The following is a 19320-nucleotide window of genomic DNA, read 5'->3' on the forward strand; positions in this document are numbered from 1 at the left end:
AGTAAGTACCCAACAGCACAGTGGAAAATTGCTAAGTCTCATGAAAATAAACATGCATCTCTTTTGTATTTAACCAGCTGAAAGTACATATTTTTTAAGTTCAGGATATAGACTGTATATTAAAATGCAACAATCACATCAAAAGCCTCTTCTCTTTTCACCCACACTTTCCCGTGGGCGATCTGTCATACTGCTTAGCTTCCTCCATAACTACGAGCTTTGAATTCAGATTTTCAGTAATAGCTTTGAAATCTTCTCTCAGAAACATAGTTATGGCTGTTCTTGCAGAGTGTGCCCTTGGGGACAACGTGGGTGAGAATCTGAAGTTTTATTTTTAGTTAAACTTTGCTTACGATTTTGTTCTAGTACAGATGTATACTGAAGAGAATATGGTTGGTAACTTTGGGGCTTTAAGTGCTTGGGCTTTGCAGAAAAGCCTCGCTATTCTATCTGTCTGCCTTTTGCCATCTGCAAATCAATACTTGATTCAAGTGCAAAGATGTTGAGAAGTTTCATTCATTCATTACTGTTTGTTGAAGGATCCAGACACTCAAGCACAATTGACTATGGAAGTCAGAGCCATTACAGTTTGATATTTAAATAGCTCTGCAAACCACAGCCATTTTACAGTCTGCCTTTAAGCATCACTCAAGTGTCCCATGTTTAAAAGCACAAATTTCATTTTGGCTCATATTAAGTGTTTTAAAAGTAGCACTCTCCTCAATTTAGTTTAGATGGGTTCAGACAGAGGAGGCCATGGCAGCCCCCACCCAGCCCATCTGCAGTATTTTGATTTAACCAAGCACCCTTGAAGTTCAAAGAAGAACCAAGATGTGGTTGGACCCTGATCACCCACAAGGAGTTGAACAAAGAAGGCAGCGATACTCTGTTATTCAAAACCCTGGATTCAAACTGAGCCAGGCTTTAGCCAGCAAAGACTGCTGTTCCCATTTCTGATGCCACTCACCATTCCACTGATGCAGCGGCCACAGGCTGTTGTTTTGAACTCTCCATGCAGCTCCTTCACAGCACTTGTTGTATAAAAACCTTCCGCCAAAAGGATTATTCCATATAAGAAGAAAAATGATGCAATGCCATAAATTACATACTGCATTAGCTGTATTCTAAAATGGAAAAGAAAGAAATTATATAATTAGATTTCAGTCCTATAAAAACAAAGTCAGTCCTCTCAAATTATAATAAATGAAAGACAACTCCTAGAAACAAAGTTCAAGGCTCCTTAGCATTTTAAGCAAGCAGCCTGCAGGGAAACAGTTACAATTGTGCCCCTTCCCAGGTAAGCAGTCCTGATGTGCATTAGTCCTGCACCCACTGGTGCTGCAGTCCTTGCGCTGACTGGTGTCAGTCACCGTGTGAAAGCTGCAATGTCTCACCTCTTGGAGGTTTTCTTTTTCCTCTTCCTGCTCCTGACACCTAACTTGGGAACGGCTGACAGGAACAATGCAGGGCTTTGAAGTGGCAAAGCCTGGAGCAGAACCCCTGACTGAACTACCAGGCTCCGTGGTCACTCCTTTGGCTTAGGGAAAGGAAGCAGTCCCTGAAATTCACCATTTCCATCTGTGAAAGCCAATTAACTTAAGTTTGCAAAAAATTCTGAATTCAGCGATATTTGTCTGATACGAAATTCAGCAAAGATGCGGTGACTTCTCCTGAGGCTGCTCTGCAGCCTGGAAGGGTAGTTCCAAGTGAGCTGGTAGTTTCAGTGCTTTAAGTTCACAGCAGTGTTGAGCGCATCAAAATGGGGGTTTTTTTTGTTTTTTTTTTAAATGGAAGAGTTATTTAGGAAATGCTTCCATTTTGGGTACTCTGGAACCACTCAGAGGAAGATCATCTCAGGGCACATATAAGCACTTCCCTCAGATGTTATTTGAGAAAGTTCTTGATTTCTTAAAAAGCTACTATCTGCAATGACACTCTTAACAGTATTTTTCCTTCAGCTAGAACAGGTAGATGAAAAGAATAATTTCTAAGTATTATCAATCAGATTCTGTATCCAAAGATAATTGTTCTGGAGGACCAGAATGCCAGATCTTCCATACAACACTTCTGGTCTTCAAAAGTCATATTTTGTTATTAGCACAATTTTCCTGGAACTTCTTAAAAGGAATTTGATTGTTGTGGTGGTTGTTTTGGATGGAGCTATTCACAGAACCAAGAGGTTAATTTTAAACACCCACACTACCAGTTTTCTGAGGATAAATATGCTTTGCTCAAGATATTTTTTTTCTGATTCTTGCCACTCTCCACTAAGTAGCTGCTGGCATAGCTCTACAAAGAGCATCTGAATGTTTTAGCTTAAAACAAATTGATAACTAGGATTCATATAGCTAAATGGTACCCTTGTATCAAAATAGGATATTGCTCATTTAAAATTTTATGTGGAAAGTGTTATCTTTGTTTTCCAAACTGATTAAAAATAACTGGATAAATCTGTTGTACCTGTGCTGTAAAGAACAAAAACGAACAGAAAAGCAAACTCAGGTTTTGAGAGAGTATAGAAGAAATAATTTCACTATCATTAATAGTCCAGGAGAGACTCAATGCATACTACCAGAATTTAGTAATAGGAAAACTGGTTAAAAAAAAGTCTGTTCCAAAGGGTGTCTTACTAGTGTATTTTTCTTTTTTTTTTTTTCTTTTTATGTTGCTGTAGTCTTAAATTTGCCCCTTTCTAACACCTCCTTTGCCACCCCCTTGGCTCCACAGAGCAGAGCCCTGAGCTGCTTTGCTAGGAATTATGCACTTCCCCAGCTGCTGGTGCTGACATGACAAGAAACATTGTCAACAACTCTCCTAAACATAAAACTTGCTGCCTGTGACTGCTGCTTTTGCAATTTCTTCTATTTTGCTGAAATGGAGACTGATGCAAGCACAGGGTGTTTTGTTACCCAGTTGCTGAAGAACAGCTGCTTACATTTTCTCACTAAATGTTGTGTCTAACTGCAGGACTCTGGTGGCTCATGCCCTGGAGCTGGGGACACGCTGCTGGCCACAGCCAGGGACTGAGTGTGGGCAGTGCTGGAAGGGGAGAGCAGCTCCAGAGCAGGTCAGGGTACAGAGGCTCCTGTGGACAGGGGAAGCCCTGAAATGGTGCTGTGGGACCAGCACCAGTGCTCAGAGAGCATGCAGCAAACCGGCAGCTCTATGCCTGTAAGCATATACAGGGAGTCAGTGACAACAGAAACTAAGAAAATAAGAATTAAGTGTGCTGCATAGGGCCCTGATACCAGAGTCTTCTAACATCACGTGTCTGGCTTGCTGCCCCTGCACTCCTGTGTGTGCCAATGCCCACGGTGCTCATCACAGGGGCCCCTCGTCACAGCCACGCACGGCCGGGCTGGCTGCCGGACACGGGACCCGAGGCAGCGCTCCAGGCCTTCCTCTGGCCTCCCAGAGAAGCCTTGGGAACATAAAGGACCCAAATATTTCACCAGTGGTCATGTCCAAAGGCTACATTTGCAGATCTTTCCAGTTTCTTCTCTCTTTTTTTGTCATATACCAGTCCAGCTTCTTCTGAAGAGGGATGGACAGAACCATGCTTCCCTGTTATTCCTGATGTCCCTTCCAACTTTGTGTCATCAACAAAAACTAAATCTACTCTTAAAATAAAATTGTTACCCCTTGTTCTGTTACAACAGGCCTGGTACAAGTCACTCTTCAGCTCTCTTGCAGGTCCCTTTAGGTGTTGGAAGGCTGCTGTGAAGTCTCCCCAGAGCCTTCTCTTCTCCAGGCTAAACAGCCCTGACTCTCTCAGCCTGTCTTCAAAGAAGAAGTCTCCAGCCCTCTGATTATCTTGGCAGCCTCCTTTGGAGTCACTCCAACAGGTCCATGTCCTTCCTGTGTTGAGCACACCCAGACCTGGATGCAGCACTCCAGGTGGGGTCTCACCAGACCAGAGGGGCAGAAACACCTCCCTCACCCTGCTGGTCACACTGCTTTGGATACAGCCCAGGATATAACTGACATCCTGGGCTGCGAGTGCACATTTCCAACTCATGTTCAGTTTTTCTTCCACCAGCACCCCCAAGTCCTTCTTGGCAGGGCTGTTCTCAATCCCTTCATCTGTCAGCATGTACTGATAGTGGGCATTGCCCTGACCCATGTGCAGCACCTTGCACTTGCCCCTGGTGAACATCAGGAGGCTCACACAGTCCCACTCTTTCAAGGTCTCTCTGGGTGGCATCCTTCCTTTCAGGTAAGCAAATTGCACCACTCAGCTTGGGTGTCATCTGCAAAGCTTGGGGTGCACTCAATTCCACTGTCTGTGATACTGATGAAGATATTAACTAGTACTGGTCCCACTATAAACAGGCATACCAAGGTACACACTTGGTTCTTTGCATGTGAACACCAGTAAAGGACCGAGAGCTGTTACAAAAACAAGCAACCTAACGCTCAGGGGTGGAGACTGAGGTCTGACTCCATCTCTGCTCGTTTAGCATGAAGGTGTTATAGTGGATAATGGGAATGGGAAGCATACTTACACTTCACTCAGCAAAGCATGGTCACTGGCAGTCGTGGAGAAGTGCTGCTCGAGGATAGACACGGTTCCCGTGAGCGCCACGTGGCCACAGCCACAGAACAACGCTACCCCCGAGAAGCAGAGAATGGTTGCCACGAGCGAAGCATATGGCACTCCTCCTAGGCACTTAATGCAACATTCAAAGCAACCTAAGCAGAAGAGAGAAAGCAAAAGAAACGTCATGAGCAAAAAGCAAATTATGAGGAAAAGAATATTTGTCCTCCACTTGGTAAAAGCCATAGGGAATAAAAGGCCCAGGCATTGACATGCTAAGCAAAAAATCTATAGGTGGTACAAGACAGCATCACCCTCTAAAGCAGTGACCTACAGATCTGTTGGTATGGACTCAAAGCCCAGAAAGTGGGCTGAGTGCTCCTGTCTTTACAGGATCAAGAGGAGATCGATGAGACAGCCTATGAAATGGAAAAAGCAAAAAAAATCACTGTCTAAAGTGATCCATTGCAATTCAGCCACTCATCCAGAGCTCACCATGTTTCAGCTTTACTAATGGCAGGAGCAGCAGCTATGCTGGCAACACTCTGGGAGCCAGAGAGGCAAATACTCAAGACAGTGAAGCCTTTTGGAAAAGTAGGAGATATTTCCCACTTTCATTGGAAGATGAATACATATAGGTCCACAAAACTTAACTACCCTACACTCTCCCAGTACTCCCAAGTTATTTTTTAAAATAAATCCACATGAAGTTATAGGGATACAGATACTTTTACAACAGAAAAACTGAATGGCGTCCAAAGAGTAACATTTTTTGTCGAGGATGGCTGTATGAAGCTGCATTATTTAGACAATACATTTCCAGCTTTTTACAGGATACACTGGATTTACAGTGATCCCTGAATACAGTTTGCAGTTAACTGAAATGCATTGTTTAACTGGTCTGAGGTAACAAAACACCCTCCCAGAGCTGCTATTTGTATGAACACTGTAATAAGGAGGTTGCAGCTGAATTGCCAGGTTCCTTTCCAACTGCGTGGCCTGAAAACCCATCTGCTTACAAAGCTGGGAAATGTAGATCGGAAACAAACACAGCTTTTAACTGCGCTGTAATGGTAATGGCGATCCATACCAATTCATTACTTCAGGGTGATGGCATTAAGCTGTCCCCATTAATGTGCATTTCATACAACTGCGCAAAACACAAGCCATTAAGACAACGCTTAATGGAGCGGCCAGCGTCGCAGGACGGCCGCTGCTGCTACGGCAAGGCGCTACGTGGACAGAGCATCAGAAGGCGAGGAGACAGCTGGCAAAGGAGGACATCACATCACATCTTCCCACCCAAAAAATTCCTCACAAAGATCAGCAAGTCTCCAGCCACCACATGAGGCAAGTTTATTTTAATCCCCCTCCCTTTCCCACTAATGAATGATTTGCAGAGCAGGCTATTCCGTCAGGCACTGGGGAATAATACGCATCCGACAATTGAAAGATTTCCCATTTCATAAGTGAGAAACTCTTCTTTTAGAGAGTCACTAGCTAATATCCTAGTCAGGCTTAAGCAGCTATCACCATCAAAATTACTTAAAAAATGCCTCTTCGCTAACTGCAGACAAGATTTAATTGTATAGAAACAAGTCTGGGAAGGTTTTATAGACTAGTCCACAGCTGGAGTCCACTCAGTAGGAACTATCTTCATGACAAAAATACTGCCAAATGAACAAACACTGCAGCTTAGCAGTGATGGGCCAAACAAAATCCAAATGCACACTATCAGAGGAAATCATCTCTGGGTTTCATTTTATCACAGAAGTCCAGAGCTGAGTTCAGACAACAAACCTTGCAGAGCAATCCTCCGCTTTGGGGAATCTGGCTGAGAGCAGCTCACACGCGAGAGCAGCCATACACGTGAGGCTGGCTCGCCTCCACAGCATCTGCTCCCGGGTCACGTCCAAACCTCCCAGAGTTAATCCAAGAAATGCATGCACCTGGTGCAGGATTAACCATGAAAGATTATCCAAAAGTAACCATGCTCTGACCCAGCAGACAACACACACGTGGTCACAGCCCAGCACAAACCAAACCACCTTTTGAGCCACACTCCTAAAGCAGGAGACCCAACACCTGATCATTGCTTAGTGTGGAGACGTTGATCACCTAAATTGTACTGATCCCACAGACTGCTTTACAGAAGGATCCTATCAAAGACAGGAAATAAAAACAGCTGGAAGCAAAACCAAGAGACTGACAAGATCCACAAGAAAAGCTGTTGATTTCAGAAAATGGCAGCAGCCTGACAAAACTAAAAACTGGTGTAGACCCAGGATTGTTGTTTAATACCCCATACTGCCAAGCCAGCTTTCCAGGCCACTGGCAGAATGTTTGCCCCGAGGAGTTTGTTGGATCCCTTACCCAAACACAAGACAGTATCTGCCACTAATCCACAGACCCTCAAACACAAGGCAACAGTGGCAGACCCCTCTCAACTCTCAGCAACTGGCAGCTGCACAGATTGTATTTGTGGCCACACTCTTTGTCTTCCTCTGCAGTCCAAGGAAAAAGGCATCAAAGAATTTGGGTGGCCTTAATTTTCTCAGTGCAGAACAAAGCCAAGGAACACCCTCAGAGGTGTCTAAAGCAACCACATTATTCTGAGCAGAGAAAACTGCCCAAATGTACAACTGCAGGAACTACTCACCTTGACTCCAAGGCTAGAGCAGGAGTCACGGAGACTTTGGTACACCTGGAAACAGCACACAGGCAGCTTGCAAGCACATGAAGCATCCCAAACCAGCATGTCTCCAAGAGACAGCATCCCTCCATACACAGTCATTCTGCACCCAAATTGACAGCAGAGCTACATGGCCTCCTGCCAGAGGGTAACTAACTGTGGGATACAACCTCAGCCCAGAGCTGGGGCTGCCAGACCTCCCCCCAGATCCCACTGTGAACACTTTATGAGCAGATTAAAGTCATAGCCTGAGCTAAATGGCTGATTTTATAATTTTAACACAAGCCTAAAACAATACTGCTAAGAGCAGCTTTCAAAACCAGCTACAGTTTGAAACTCATCAAGAACTAAGATCCACTTACCAAGCTTCCCAAAGAAGCACTGAAGCAAAGCAGATGATTTTTGAAAACAATTAGAAAGCTTTCCAGGAAACCTTTATGTTCTCTCTCTGCAACTCTAAGTCAGCAACTATCTTCACACAGTACAACTGAAACCCCAAGAAGATGCTTGCCTAGTTCATGTTCACAAAATAACTTGCTAACACTATGATGATAACTGCAGGCTGAAGGCCTGTGAACTCAAGCTGACAAAAATAAGTAGTATTAAAATAAGTTCAGCTCAAATTTTCTGCTAGTTTTTACTTTTACTTCTATATGGCCAAAACTCTGAACTGTTCAGCTGTATATCCACTTCCAGTGAAACAGTGTAAAATGATTTAAATATGAAACTGTACAGCACAAACACACATCACTGCATCTTCCTTTTCAATGGCCATTTTGTGCAAGGCATCACTAGAACCTTTTGTGCAACTCAGCAGAATAAAAACATTTTTTGTCCTCAGGCTGGCGAGCAGCAGTTGCCATGGAGGCAGGTTAATAACAGCCCAATGATTTGCCCAGAGCTGCCTGTGATCTTGGCTACAGATTTAACACACTCTCAGAAGGAGGCCAGCTAAAACAAAGACTGAGATTATTCTCTAGGGAATGAATGCTATTAAACACACACACACACACAAATATTCTTGCTAAAGGACAAAAATAAAGAGAAGAGAAAGAAACAGGAACCGGCTATTCTTTTAATCTCCTGGAAGCTATCAGTGGCAGGAAATTGGTAAAGGATGAACCTACATATGTACATAAATCGGCAATTGGTTGCTTAATGTTTGATGAACAATTATAGAATCTGCTCAGCAGTGTACAGCCTACTGTATACATGCAGGGGCTTAGCCATTCAATTTCCCGTGCCAAATGGTGATTGTGTGGCTAAACCTCCTCTGGTACTTTAACTACAGCTTTAAGATTTAAAACTCAGAATGGCTTGGTAATAGAGAATTAATGGAAAATTGTCTTAAAATAAAAAGAAAAAAAGAAAAAGAGGCAGTTCTCACACACTACCTCATCCTACTAAGGTCAAGTCTGTGTTTTGGAAATGACAAAAGACAATGCAATAGGATCAAGTAGCTTCCCTGAGTATTCCTAGGCCTTGCTCTAGGAAGATCATGCGTAAGTTCTTGAAGCTCAGACTTGAAAAGCTGAGACAGGCTGATGTTCACAAAGCCATCCCTCAAAGCAAAGTATGGGAGACATGATGCAAAGAAGGAATATCCACACCTCCTGGACAGAACCCCGGCCTGTTGTTTAATGTTCCAAACACCTCCCAGGTTGAACTAGTGCCTCAATGCATCTCAGGCACTAACCACTGGCCCATAGTGGTCACTATATGGAACAAGAGACTAAGGAACCAAGAAAACCTGAAAGGAGCTTTGAAAAGTTTTCCACTTTAGGGAGCTAAACCTCCAGGATCCCGTGGCTGTCTTTGAGTTAGTTCCCACTTTCTTTTCCTTAGAAGTTTGATTTCTTCCCCTCCCATGAAAGATAAAGCAATGGGCATAACTTTCTCCTTACTTTCTTCCAGTAATTGTGCAACACATTTTAAGAAATGGTGGCCTGTCACACACCAGTCCAGTTAATACATGGCAGAAATTTTACATCATGTTCCACCACAGAACCACAATCTCCGTTGGCTTCAGCACCACAGCTCAGGCAGCACCTGGGGAGGAACTGTTTAACAAAACGAAGGTTGCAAGAAATCCAAGGGGAAAAAAACCCACTAGATAACACCTTAAATGAAAGCACTAGATAACACCTTAAATGCAGCCATCACATGTAAGTCGGGCTCATTACTACACATCCACAGGAGCCCAGTGTTGGTAGCATTCCTCCCAATTCACAAACAAATGTAAAGGACAACTCAGTACTTGACATTCACCTCCTGCTTCCCCAGTGCTGAAAATTACCCAATACCAAGAGTGAATAATACCCTTGGAGGCCTAAACCACCATGGATTTTTGTCAGAAAATGAACTTTATGTCAATGAAAGCAAATGCCAATTTTACTGTCTGCCACCCACCGTATTTTTGAAAATTTCCATTCTGAACGGCTTATGCATGCTAGGATGTACATTTTCCTACCTGCTGCATGACTGGCAGCCACAGGAGAAGTAGTGAGGGATGTGAGAATAGGCTAATACCTCAGAAGCAAAATTAGAATTTACCTCTTTCTTCTCTGCATGAGACTAAGCCAGTTCCTGGTAATAAGGTAACTCATCACAGCTGTCACCCACACCTGCAGCCAAGGGTCAGTAGCAGCAAAATAAAATAAAATATTTAACCTTACAAGCATAAGTTTAAACCTGTGACAAATTTCTCTCCACGCTTTAGTAAGGGACTAAAATAAAAAGGCTCTGCATTAAATCACATGGAAGTCTTTGTTCAAGCTCTATCTTTACCCATTCCTGTTCATCTTAAATTTTGCTGATTTACAAGACTCAACACAAAGCTAAAACTGCTGTTACTACTTAGAATAAATGTTCTGGATTAACATTAAACAGACAAAATAAGTGATAAACTCAAATAGAGAAAATCCTTTCTTCTCCTTCCACAGGCCTCTTAAGGCTTTTCCACAGAAAACTTCCTTTCAAGTTCAATATTTCCTAATTTTGCCTTTTTGTCCTATGCAAATAAGAAGTTGTGAAATTTACTTATACTGAAAATTAACTCATGAGAGCCTGACAACTTAATGTAAATGCACTTTAGTCTAGCCAGATTGATAATCTGCCCACTGTATTTGCATTCCCCTCTTCCAGAGTTGTTAATCAATAGCTCCTTCCTGGCAGAGTCCCTGTGATTGAGAGGATGTGACCTTTGGAGAGCACTGCCATCAGGGCTGCCACAAAGCATCAGACCTGAAATGCAGCAAGACCAGCTCTCCTATCCTTCCAAGTGGCCAACACAAGATGCTTCTTGTAAGTAAGAACCAGTGAGATCTGGGAGAGTCTGATCCATCCAGCAAACCTCATCCCAACCTCTATTTAAGAGCTACCTGAAGAACAAGCAGCTCCTTTCAGAAGGTCATCAGCTTTAATTGTAACTTCTCCAATTACTCTTGATACAGATACAAGATATCTGGTTTCAGCACCATCATACACCTAGTTTCCCTCTTCTGAGAAGTTACTTATTCTCTGTAATCAGTTAGATGCTTCCACATTCTTGTGTAGAAGAGAACTAAAAGTCCTTGCTCACACCTCCTGTGCTGGAAACCAACACAGAGAAAGCAGGAGGAATTGGTGCACACTAAGAACAAGCATCTCACAGCCTGGAGGAACCATTAGCAGACCCTTCTTCAAATCCACAAAGCACCGATTATCTCTGTGGTACTGTATGAGTAATGATAATAAGTGCCTCTTGAATTTGTCTGCAAAAATACAGTGAGCACAGGTTTGAAATCAAGCACATATTTTTTTCTACCATGGTTAACAAAAAACCTCACGAACAAACAAAAAAGCCCAAACTAACCAAACAGCCTTTCAGAGGTTATCAATGTCCATCCACAGCAAAAGCTATTTTTTTTCCTCTTACTAAAGAAAAAACTATGTTCAAATTGGAGAAAAGGCTGTTTTACCAAAGCAAGATTTGTTTCTTCTGGATGGTGTTAAATGATGCAGAGAAGACTCTAAGAACAGATAGCAGTAATCATAACCCTTGGTGGATTTTTCTCCAAATCTCTTCTTCCCAAATCAGCAGTTATTATAGGAAAAAAAAATTGCACTCCTGTTGCAGGAACCAAACCTGTTTCATACAAAGACAGATGATCTGAGTGGGTTTTTTACATACCTTATCTAGTTTACCTCCTTCAAATTTAGTGAAATACACACACTGCCCATCTATATCATTCCAACCTCTGCAGGGCTCATTAAGCTCACAGGTGTTCTGAAGTCATCTTTTTCAGACAGTGGAATCCATGGAACAGGAATTACTACATCCATACTTACTGCAAGTGCCCATCTCCAGTGTTTGCTGTATGAGAGAGTCAGACCTGCAAAGGAAGAGCGCTGCTGCCCCATGAGATGGTGGGATGACAGAATTGCTCTTGTCCAGCTTTATTGCTTTTGGAAAAAGGTTAGGCAGAATTTCATTTTAATTCATGTCTTCTCTCTTTTACTTTTGGCCTATGAAACAGTGGAATCCATAGCAGAAGAAAAATACCTAATTTATACTTTGGAAAAGGCCTTACTTCAAACAGGTTTCAATGGGAATTCTTGAGGAGGGATATTTCTTAGCTCTAAGTTACTTCTGCAGGAAAAAAAATTCAGCTGGTGATTTAAAAAAGAGATTTCTCTCATAAGGGACAGATCAGGCATTATTGATATAAGCTTTGGTGTTATTTCTCCTGGAGACTTGTTCTAGTATCTACTATCCAAAATAACCCTTGGGATTCAGTGCAGCATGTGGAAGTGCTCATTGGCATGCAGAGCTCAAAGTTCAAACACATTGCACCAGCAAGGCCAGCTGCTGGTCCAGACTGGGGCTGTAAGTCTCAGCTGAAACATCAACAACTCACTGCTCCTTCCTTTCTGCCCTTGCCCTGGCCTTCCCTTCCCCTCGTTTCCCTTATTTTTTCCTTCTTGATGAAACTATCAGGAGGGTAAACATGCAGGAACTGCTGCTTCAATAGGTGCTAGCCCAGGTGATAATTTTGGACAAACTCAAGGTAGAAAGGTAAAAGAGATGAAGCAATGGGCAGACTGCCAAAGTTATCCAAAAGCCTGAAGGTCTAGACAAGCTCAGTGTGGAAATACAAAGGCGCCTAAGCATTTCAGTTCCATGGGCGACTTCCATAGCTTTGTGAAAATCTGCAAGGACATTTGAGTTTCCTTGATCCAACCATCGTCTAGACCCGCCTGTATCTTGGCTGACATGAATTTGAAAGCTGACTTTTATTTTAATCAAAGGTGAATATCTTACCTGGAAGACTGGAGTTGAAACTCTTATCTCCACCTTTCTGCCAGCTGTAACTCACCCTCCACCAGCCTTCAGCAATCAGCACGAGCGCAAGACTTTTGCCACACTGGATTTCAGCCACTGCTATCGACTGCTTCCCCAGCTGACTCCTCCCTAAGCTATAAAGAAGCAAACAAAAACCACAACCCCTCTCTCCCTAGAGCTGAAAATAGGGCCAAAACCTGTGTGTTTGTGTATGTGTGTGTGTGTGCATGTATTCCAGCCTGGCAGATCTCAGATTCGGAAGGTATATTCTCCAATTAAGAGATAACTGAAGATGCAAAGATCTTCCCAGATATTTGCTCAACTCTGGAACAAGAGGAGTAATAAGAAAACTGAACTGTAACTGTAGAAGTCCTTTGCCCTGCAACAGCTTTCATGCAATTGTTTCCCCAACTGAATCCTCACCACATCATTTCCAAAACCTGAGCTTGTTTCAGCAAAGGAGCAGTAAGGCTGTTTCAGTGAGATACTCCATTCACAGGCCCTTGTGCGCTCACAGAGCAGCTGAAACACCTCACAGCATCTGGAAGAAGAAAGTTTTTTTTAAAAAAATATATTCCCATAAAGCAAACAACACCCACCCAACCTGGAACAATGCCTACAGCTAACCTCATGTTAAACAACTATTGCAAAGTTTCTCTTTCTAGAAAAAAGATGGTACTTTGCTTTCTGGGAAAACAATTGTTTTAGCATTTTGAAAGGCTCATTAAGCTTGCAGGTGTTCCGGGGATGTCTTGGCTCCAGCACTGCAGTGAATCTCCCACACTGACTCTTCCCTTGTTGCTCAAGAGCTGGATTCAAGCTTAAATTAGGGAAGTGAGATCATGTTGTACATGGAGACCCTGGGAGAAGAGGTGGATGCCATGAGGACTGCCACAGAGGTGCCCTCATACTGATGTCCATTTGGACACTGACAGAGGAGACAAAGGCATCCAAAACTCCCGTGGTTTGTCCGAGGAGCAGAGAGGTTATCTCAGCACAGCAGCCAATGCCATCCAGCAGTGGGGAGCTGTAGGCCAGCATCTCACAGCAGGGATTTGTGTTGGGGCTGAAGTGACATCTTCCCTCCGAGCTAAGGGACAAAAACAAAGACCAACATTTTCACAGTGGCTAATCTATCATTGGCAGGTTGGTTTTACTCAAGACCTGTTCAGAGAGGTTTTACTGTCACCTAAAAGACTTTTAATTTCTTTAAGTGCTGCCACTTGAAACATCTTCCCTTGAACTGGCCTTTCTGGGCTCTGGTGGGGGGGTGTGGTTTATACCATCAACAAGAACCCTTTCATCCTCAACTCCTTCACCACAGGCATAGTTACCTACACGTTAGTTCGGAAAGATTCCCAAGGCTGACTGAAAAGGGTTCAGTTGCCTAAACAAGGGTTTCTAGCACCATTTTAGGTGCCAGACTCCCAGCTGCTGTAACAGAAGGCTGTGCATCTCCGTGTCCTGGCTCATCTGTGCTAGCACATATGGACATGTCTCATCACTGGGGACAGCTGAAGGGGCCCAAGACCCTGATAACCAGGGTCTAGCCTGCTCCTTCCATGTCCTTCACAGCCCAGGGAAGCAGCATTCATAATCTACCACTACTTCCTGAAGCATTTCTTTTGTGTGTAAAATAACCCATGTGCACTGAATGTAAAGTTTTGAAATGTCTTCTGGCAGCCCCAAACCTATCACACATAATTTGTCATAAAATATGGTCAAAATGAATATTGATACTGAAGACACAGATCATCATTTGTGACCTAAGTATTTGGGCAGGGTGGGGGCGGGGAAGCCATTTGAAATACATAAAGATTTGAATCCTAAAGCACAAGAGTAGGGAAATACAATGGAGAGGGGAAGGATGAGGCAGCAAGCTTTGGTGAATATTTCCCTGCATTGCTATTAAAGTCTCTGATGCGGAGGCAGGCGTCTCCAGCAAACAAGCTGTCAAGCAGGCTTCAGTCACTCAGCTCCATAAAGAGAAGAGGATTCTGGATAGAGCTAGCTGCAAAGGCAGCCTCTGAGCATATACATCCCTTGCTGAGCTATCCATCAGTCAGACTGGAATTTTCTAATGTCATCAATCACAGGCTTGATTGGCAGGTGCCTTTCTGAGATGCTTCAAAACTCAATTGCCCCACAGACCCTTAAAATAAAGCTTTGTGAAAATTAATAGAATCTTCTTGAGGTCTCAAGACAGACATCAAAAGGACAGGCATGTAGAATCACCAAACCTTTTTACAGCCTCACCTGAAATCCTCCTCTAGACTCACATATGCACTTAGTTCTTCTAGGAAGGGAAAAATGCAAACCAAACCACAGAATATTGTCTAGGAAGCATATTGTAGGATACCAGTGAGTCAGATGTGCTGTCACTGCTTTAGTGTCATTACTGCATTTGTGGCTGATGAGTCTGATAGATTCATCTGCATAAACCCCCATCCTATTTCATCTCACCCGTAAACAGTTTTGAAGCAATTGGGAGCACAGTTAAAAGGAAGCTGTCCCTCACACCACCCATTATTGTCTTTCAAGCATTAACAAGGAAATTCAGATTTATGTCAAGTATTCATACAAAAGAAGCAGACTCCTTACAGCCTTAACAAACAAAACAAGAAAATCAGAGGAAAGATCTTAAATTGTTAGGACTACTGCAAAGCATTAAGTTTATGCTACTACGATTTCTGAACTCATTTCCCTTTCACCCAGCCCTTTATTTACCTTGAATCCCCAAAGGACTAATATTGCCTCTCAATGCTGGCACATGATGGTACCGGTGTGGCCTTGAACTCCTGTACATCCAGTGGTACCTGCCAATTTCCATTTCTGGTCTGGTGATCACTGCCAATTTTAGGTGGTAAAAAGTCAGTGTCACCAGCAAGTTTTAGTTCAGTACTTTCAATCATTTAACTTTAAAAACAAGAGCGAAAAACCCCACACTTGTAGTTTCAGAACTGAAACATAACCTTATAGACTAAAGGAAGAGATTAGGAGGGATGATCAACAGGGAAATGCTCACACAGGTGTTAAGAAAGGTTGAATAGCTGAAACTCCACCTAGGAGTTGAGTTAAAACACATAAGGAAGGGCTCTCTATTCCTTACCCCCATCCACTCTCATGTCTCCCTCTCTTTGTCCATGACAAAAAGCTCTGCTCCAGAAGTAAAGGAAGGTAAAGTCATGGAAAATCACATTACCTGTTTTTTTAAAAATACTCTAGTGCTGTCAAAGAAAAAAGTTATTGCTTTATGTCAAGGTAGGGCAAACACAAAGGTTTGCTCTGATACTTTCTTACGTTAAAAAGTAAAAGTTTGTGGGCTTTATTTCACCGAGGCTTTGCTCACATCCAAAAATCTGGACCAAGTGTGTTAAAAACGATTTGTTCCCGGTTCATGCCAAGAAGAGCAGTCCTGCTTCTCCTTGTCTTTTCAGAGGAAGCCCAGCAACAAGACCCCCCATGCATTAACTCACCTCACCCACTCACACACTCATTGCACACGCATTGGCACAGGGTTTCTGTGCCCCTGGAAGAGGCAGGAAATGCAAAAATGCACCAGAGTCCCCCTCTGCAGTGGCTAAATGAGAAAGCAACCATCATTTCTGGCTGAAGCAAATCCAATTCAGCAGTGTTTGGACACATGGAGGCACTGAAGGTTGTGAAGGTGAAAAGCCCTTCTACTGTAGGCTAGAGACAAATTTCAGGGGGCAGGAGAAGTAGAAATGCCATAAACTTCTAGCCTGTGAGGAGAAGTCCTGGACCTAGTCCCTCTCATGGGGTTTTGCTGCTTGTGTAATGAGGAGTTTGGCACTGCCATCCTGGCATATGTCAAGAAGAGAAAAACATCTTGGCCTTGAATCCAAATGCTGGATCTAGAGATTTAAACCAAGAATTTGCCTTCTTTCTCAGCAAACGAACTCCAATACTAAGAGCCTTTTGGGTTCTGTACATAAATTTAGTCTCAATGGCTCTCTAAAGGATACTTTGTGGCTTAGTACTTTTCCCCTCTCTGCATCTCACATACAAACCAGCAAGCAGGTATCAGTAAATCTTCCATAGAAGACATTATTCTGTATTGTATGGCTCACTCTTCCTCTCAGAAAAGACAAGTTCCACATCTTAAGAGCATAACAAAATTCAAAATGTGTTCAAAGTACTGTGCCAAAATGATTGCACACTCTCAGGATGATATCCTCTCCTTCTCCTCAGAGAGGAACAATCCTGCTTGGGAGGATCACAAGGAATGCCATAATAATTGAGCTGGATACAAAATGAAAAAAAAAAAAATCTTCACTAGTACCGCATATCTCCTCTGCCTCCTCAGTGTCTGCTCCCTGCCTTTTTGAGGTTACTTACTGGACATTGGTGCTGGATTCAGATTTTTTTAAAAAAATTAAAATTAAAAATACCCAGCTGCAAAGACTTCCGAAAAGAAAAGAATTATTCATTTGCACTGCAGCAGCATCTAAACGAAACCCTCAACATCAAGAAGATTTTATCCCACTAGCTTGAACCCACAGTTTGAGATTTCTCCTGCAGTAGCCACAAAAAGCATTTGTTCAGAGCAGCAGAGCAGGCAGCTCCTTTTCTCCCTTAGCCTGGGGGAATGCTGGTGAAGTCACCTGTCTGCTGCGGTACAAACATCAAACCCTGAAACACACAGACATCATGTAAACTTCGTAGCATCATTTCTCTAAGTGAAAATATTCTATGGAGTTGGTTTCTTTAATTAGCAATTTCTGGTTTTGCAATAACAAGGCTTCTTTCATTAGGAGGCAGCTGAAACTCCATAAAGAATCTCAGTTTTTCCACTGCTCTACAAAGAGCCACTTAGCAATGGCTGTTTGGTAGCCCTTAGTGCATGCCTGGCACAACCCTTGAAGCTGAAGAGTACGTCTGGGTGACTTTGCTGGTACCAACCCAGGCCCACTCACGTAAAATCAACACCAGGTCAGAAGCTCCCCAGGCTTCAGTGGCATAACAACTACTCACACAGTCCATATCCATTGGAATTTAACTCTGTACCCTGAGTAGTTGGGAAAGGGTTTCTTTACCTTTTGCTTTTTGAGTAACTGACTGCACTAACTGCATTCCCTGGTCTAGGTTACAATACCCTCCACCCACAGCCAACCTCTCAGGGCTCGAGGCCTCCTGTCAGAACCAGGTTGTCCTCAACCCTGCACAGACACAGCAGCTACACAACTGACAATGTTTTCATGTCACACCACGCAGGCACACGGACGGAGACTGAGGTGTTCAATATTCATTGGGATGAATCATCTTGCACGCCTGTAATCAAATTCACGGTGCTCAGCATCCTCACGCTTGCTGCCTTTATCATACGGTTTTAGAGGAAATGCAGTTTTGATATTCATCTGTCTCAGCTGAAGCAGTCCATGGGAGCAAAGAGAGGGTGTTGTTTGGTCATTGATGGTCTGGTGATGAACGCTGGACAAGGAGCAAGGCTGGACAGAAAATGGGGAAGGGTCGGAGTAACTGAAGGAGACCTTGCCCCCCTCTTTGCCCCCTTTGCTCCCGCTGCACAATCCATTGTGTGTGTACAGTGCCATCTGGGTTTTCCCCACCCCCCGTTACCATATCCCATGGCACATATGTCTAGGTTTTCTGCTTTCACGAGGTTGTTCAGACCAGTATGAGTACATTTTCTGAGTATTTTTCAACCCCCTCCTATTTAGAATCCAAATCCTATTCATTAAAACCTAAATCACTAAGCCTGCCAAATTATTATCCCCAGAATATTGCGTGTCCCAGATTCTCCCAGGGCTGGACCTCTCTTCCTACAGTTGTATTCTTCAGGGACCTATACTTAGAGCAGTTATTGTTGTCAGTGGATCTGAAACACCAATCAACAGCTTAAAATGTGAAAAAATATACAGTGTACTAAATATCTTTGAATGGCTTGACAGCTCTGATACCACTGTGTGAGCCGAACATTAGGTGGGTACTTTTGAAATTCTGGTTGATAATCGTAACACATATTTTAAAAAATACTTTTTTTTTTTTTTTTTTTCATTTTGTTGTAATGAAAAATACATCTGTGATGCATCAAAATGTCATAAGCTCACTCTGTAAAAATAACTTTACTAAAAGTGAAATAAACTGCATGACAATCCATTCCTTTCTAACATTGCACTTTACAGCTTCATTTAAACACAACTGTACAATTGTGTGCAATAGCGTAAGAGAAGCAAAATATTTTCTATTTTTGACTAGTATATGCTTGTCTATTTAGAGCTGAAAAGCTGAAATGTGTCTTCATATACCATAAAAATTATAGAGCTCACAGCTATTACTGAGCACAAGATCTTCTTTTATCAAGAGAACATAAGCAGGGAAGAGCCAATTAAAAGGGACCTTTGGTACAGCTGCTCAAACTGGTCTTCATTATTCCTCAGCACAGCATAGGCAATTTGAACATCATATGTATTCATATAAGGAACCTAAACCCTAGTATCGTGGCTTTCTTCCATCCCCTGTGTAATTGGTGAATTCACCCCGGTCATTCACAGCTGGGGTTTATTTTCTCTTTCTTTTTTTTTTAATTTTGCAACTTGGTAGTATTTTTCATAGTAAAATGAAAAAGGAAACTTCTTGTCTCTGTTAATGTGCATCAGGATCTATATCCTTCACTGCTGATGCAAAAAGGCATTTCGTTTTTCTTATTTATTCCACCTCAGTAAATCTGCCTGCCCAGTCCTCACGTTTTGATTTAATTTAATGCCTGCAAGATAAACCCTGTCATTT

At 42.8% G+C, this 19320-nt stretch overlaps 1 protein-coding gene across 10 annotated transcripts in view; it reads right to left on the minus strand.

Annotated features, from left to right (window-relative positions):
- GPM6B (glycoprotein M6B) overlaps nucleotides 1–19320 on the minus strand; it is a 106942-nt gene that overhangs the window by 9510 nt on the left and 78112 nt on the right. For 7 of the 10 annotated variants that reach the window (XM_058419536.1, XM_040056581.2, XM_058419539.1 and 4 more), the window contains exons 2-3: nucleotides 4506–4692; nucleotides 968–1124 (exon numbers count right to left, since the gene is read on the minus strand). In XM_058419536.1, coding sequence (XP_058275519.1) covers nucleotides 968–1124; nucleotides 4506–4692 — 344 coding nt within the window. Of the gene's footprint in view, nucleotides 1–967; nucleotides 1125–4505; nucleotides 4693–9699; nucleotides 9717–15279; nucleotides 15400–19320 lie in introns of those variants that run through there. The other 3 variants (XM_040056578.1, XM_040056579.2, XM_058419538.1) reach the window with 2 other exon arrangements.

Source organism: Hirundo rustica, chromosome 2, assembly GCF_015227805.2.
Source record: "Hirundo rustica isolate bHirRus1 chromosome 2, bHirRus1.pri.v3, whole genome shotgun sequence".
NCBI lineage: Eukaryota > Metazoa > Chordata > Aves > Passeriformes > Hirundinidae > Hirundo > Hirundo rustica.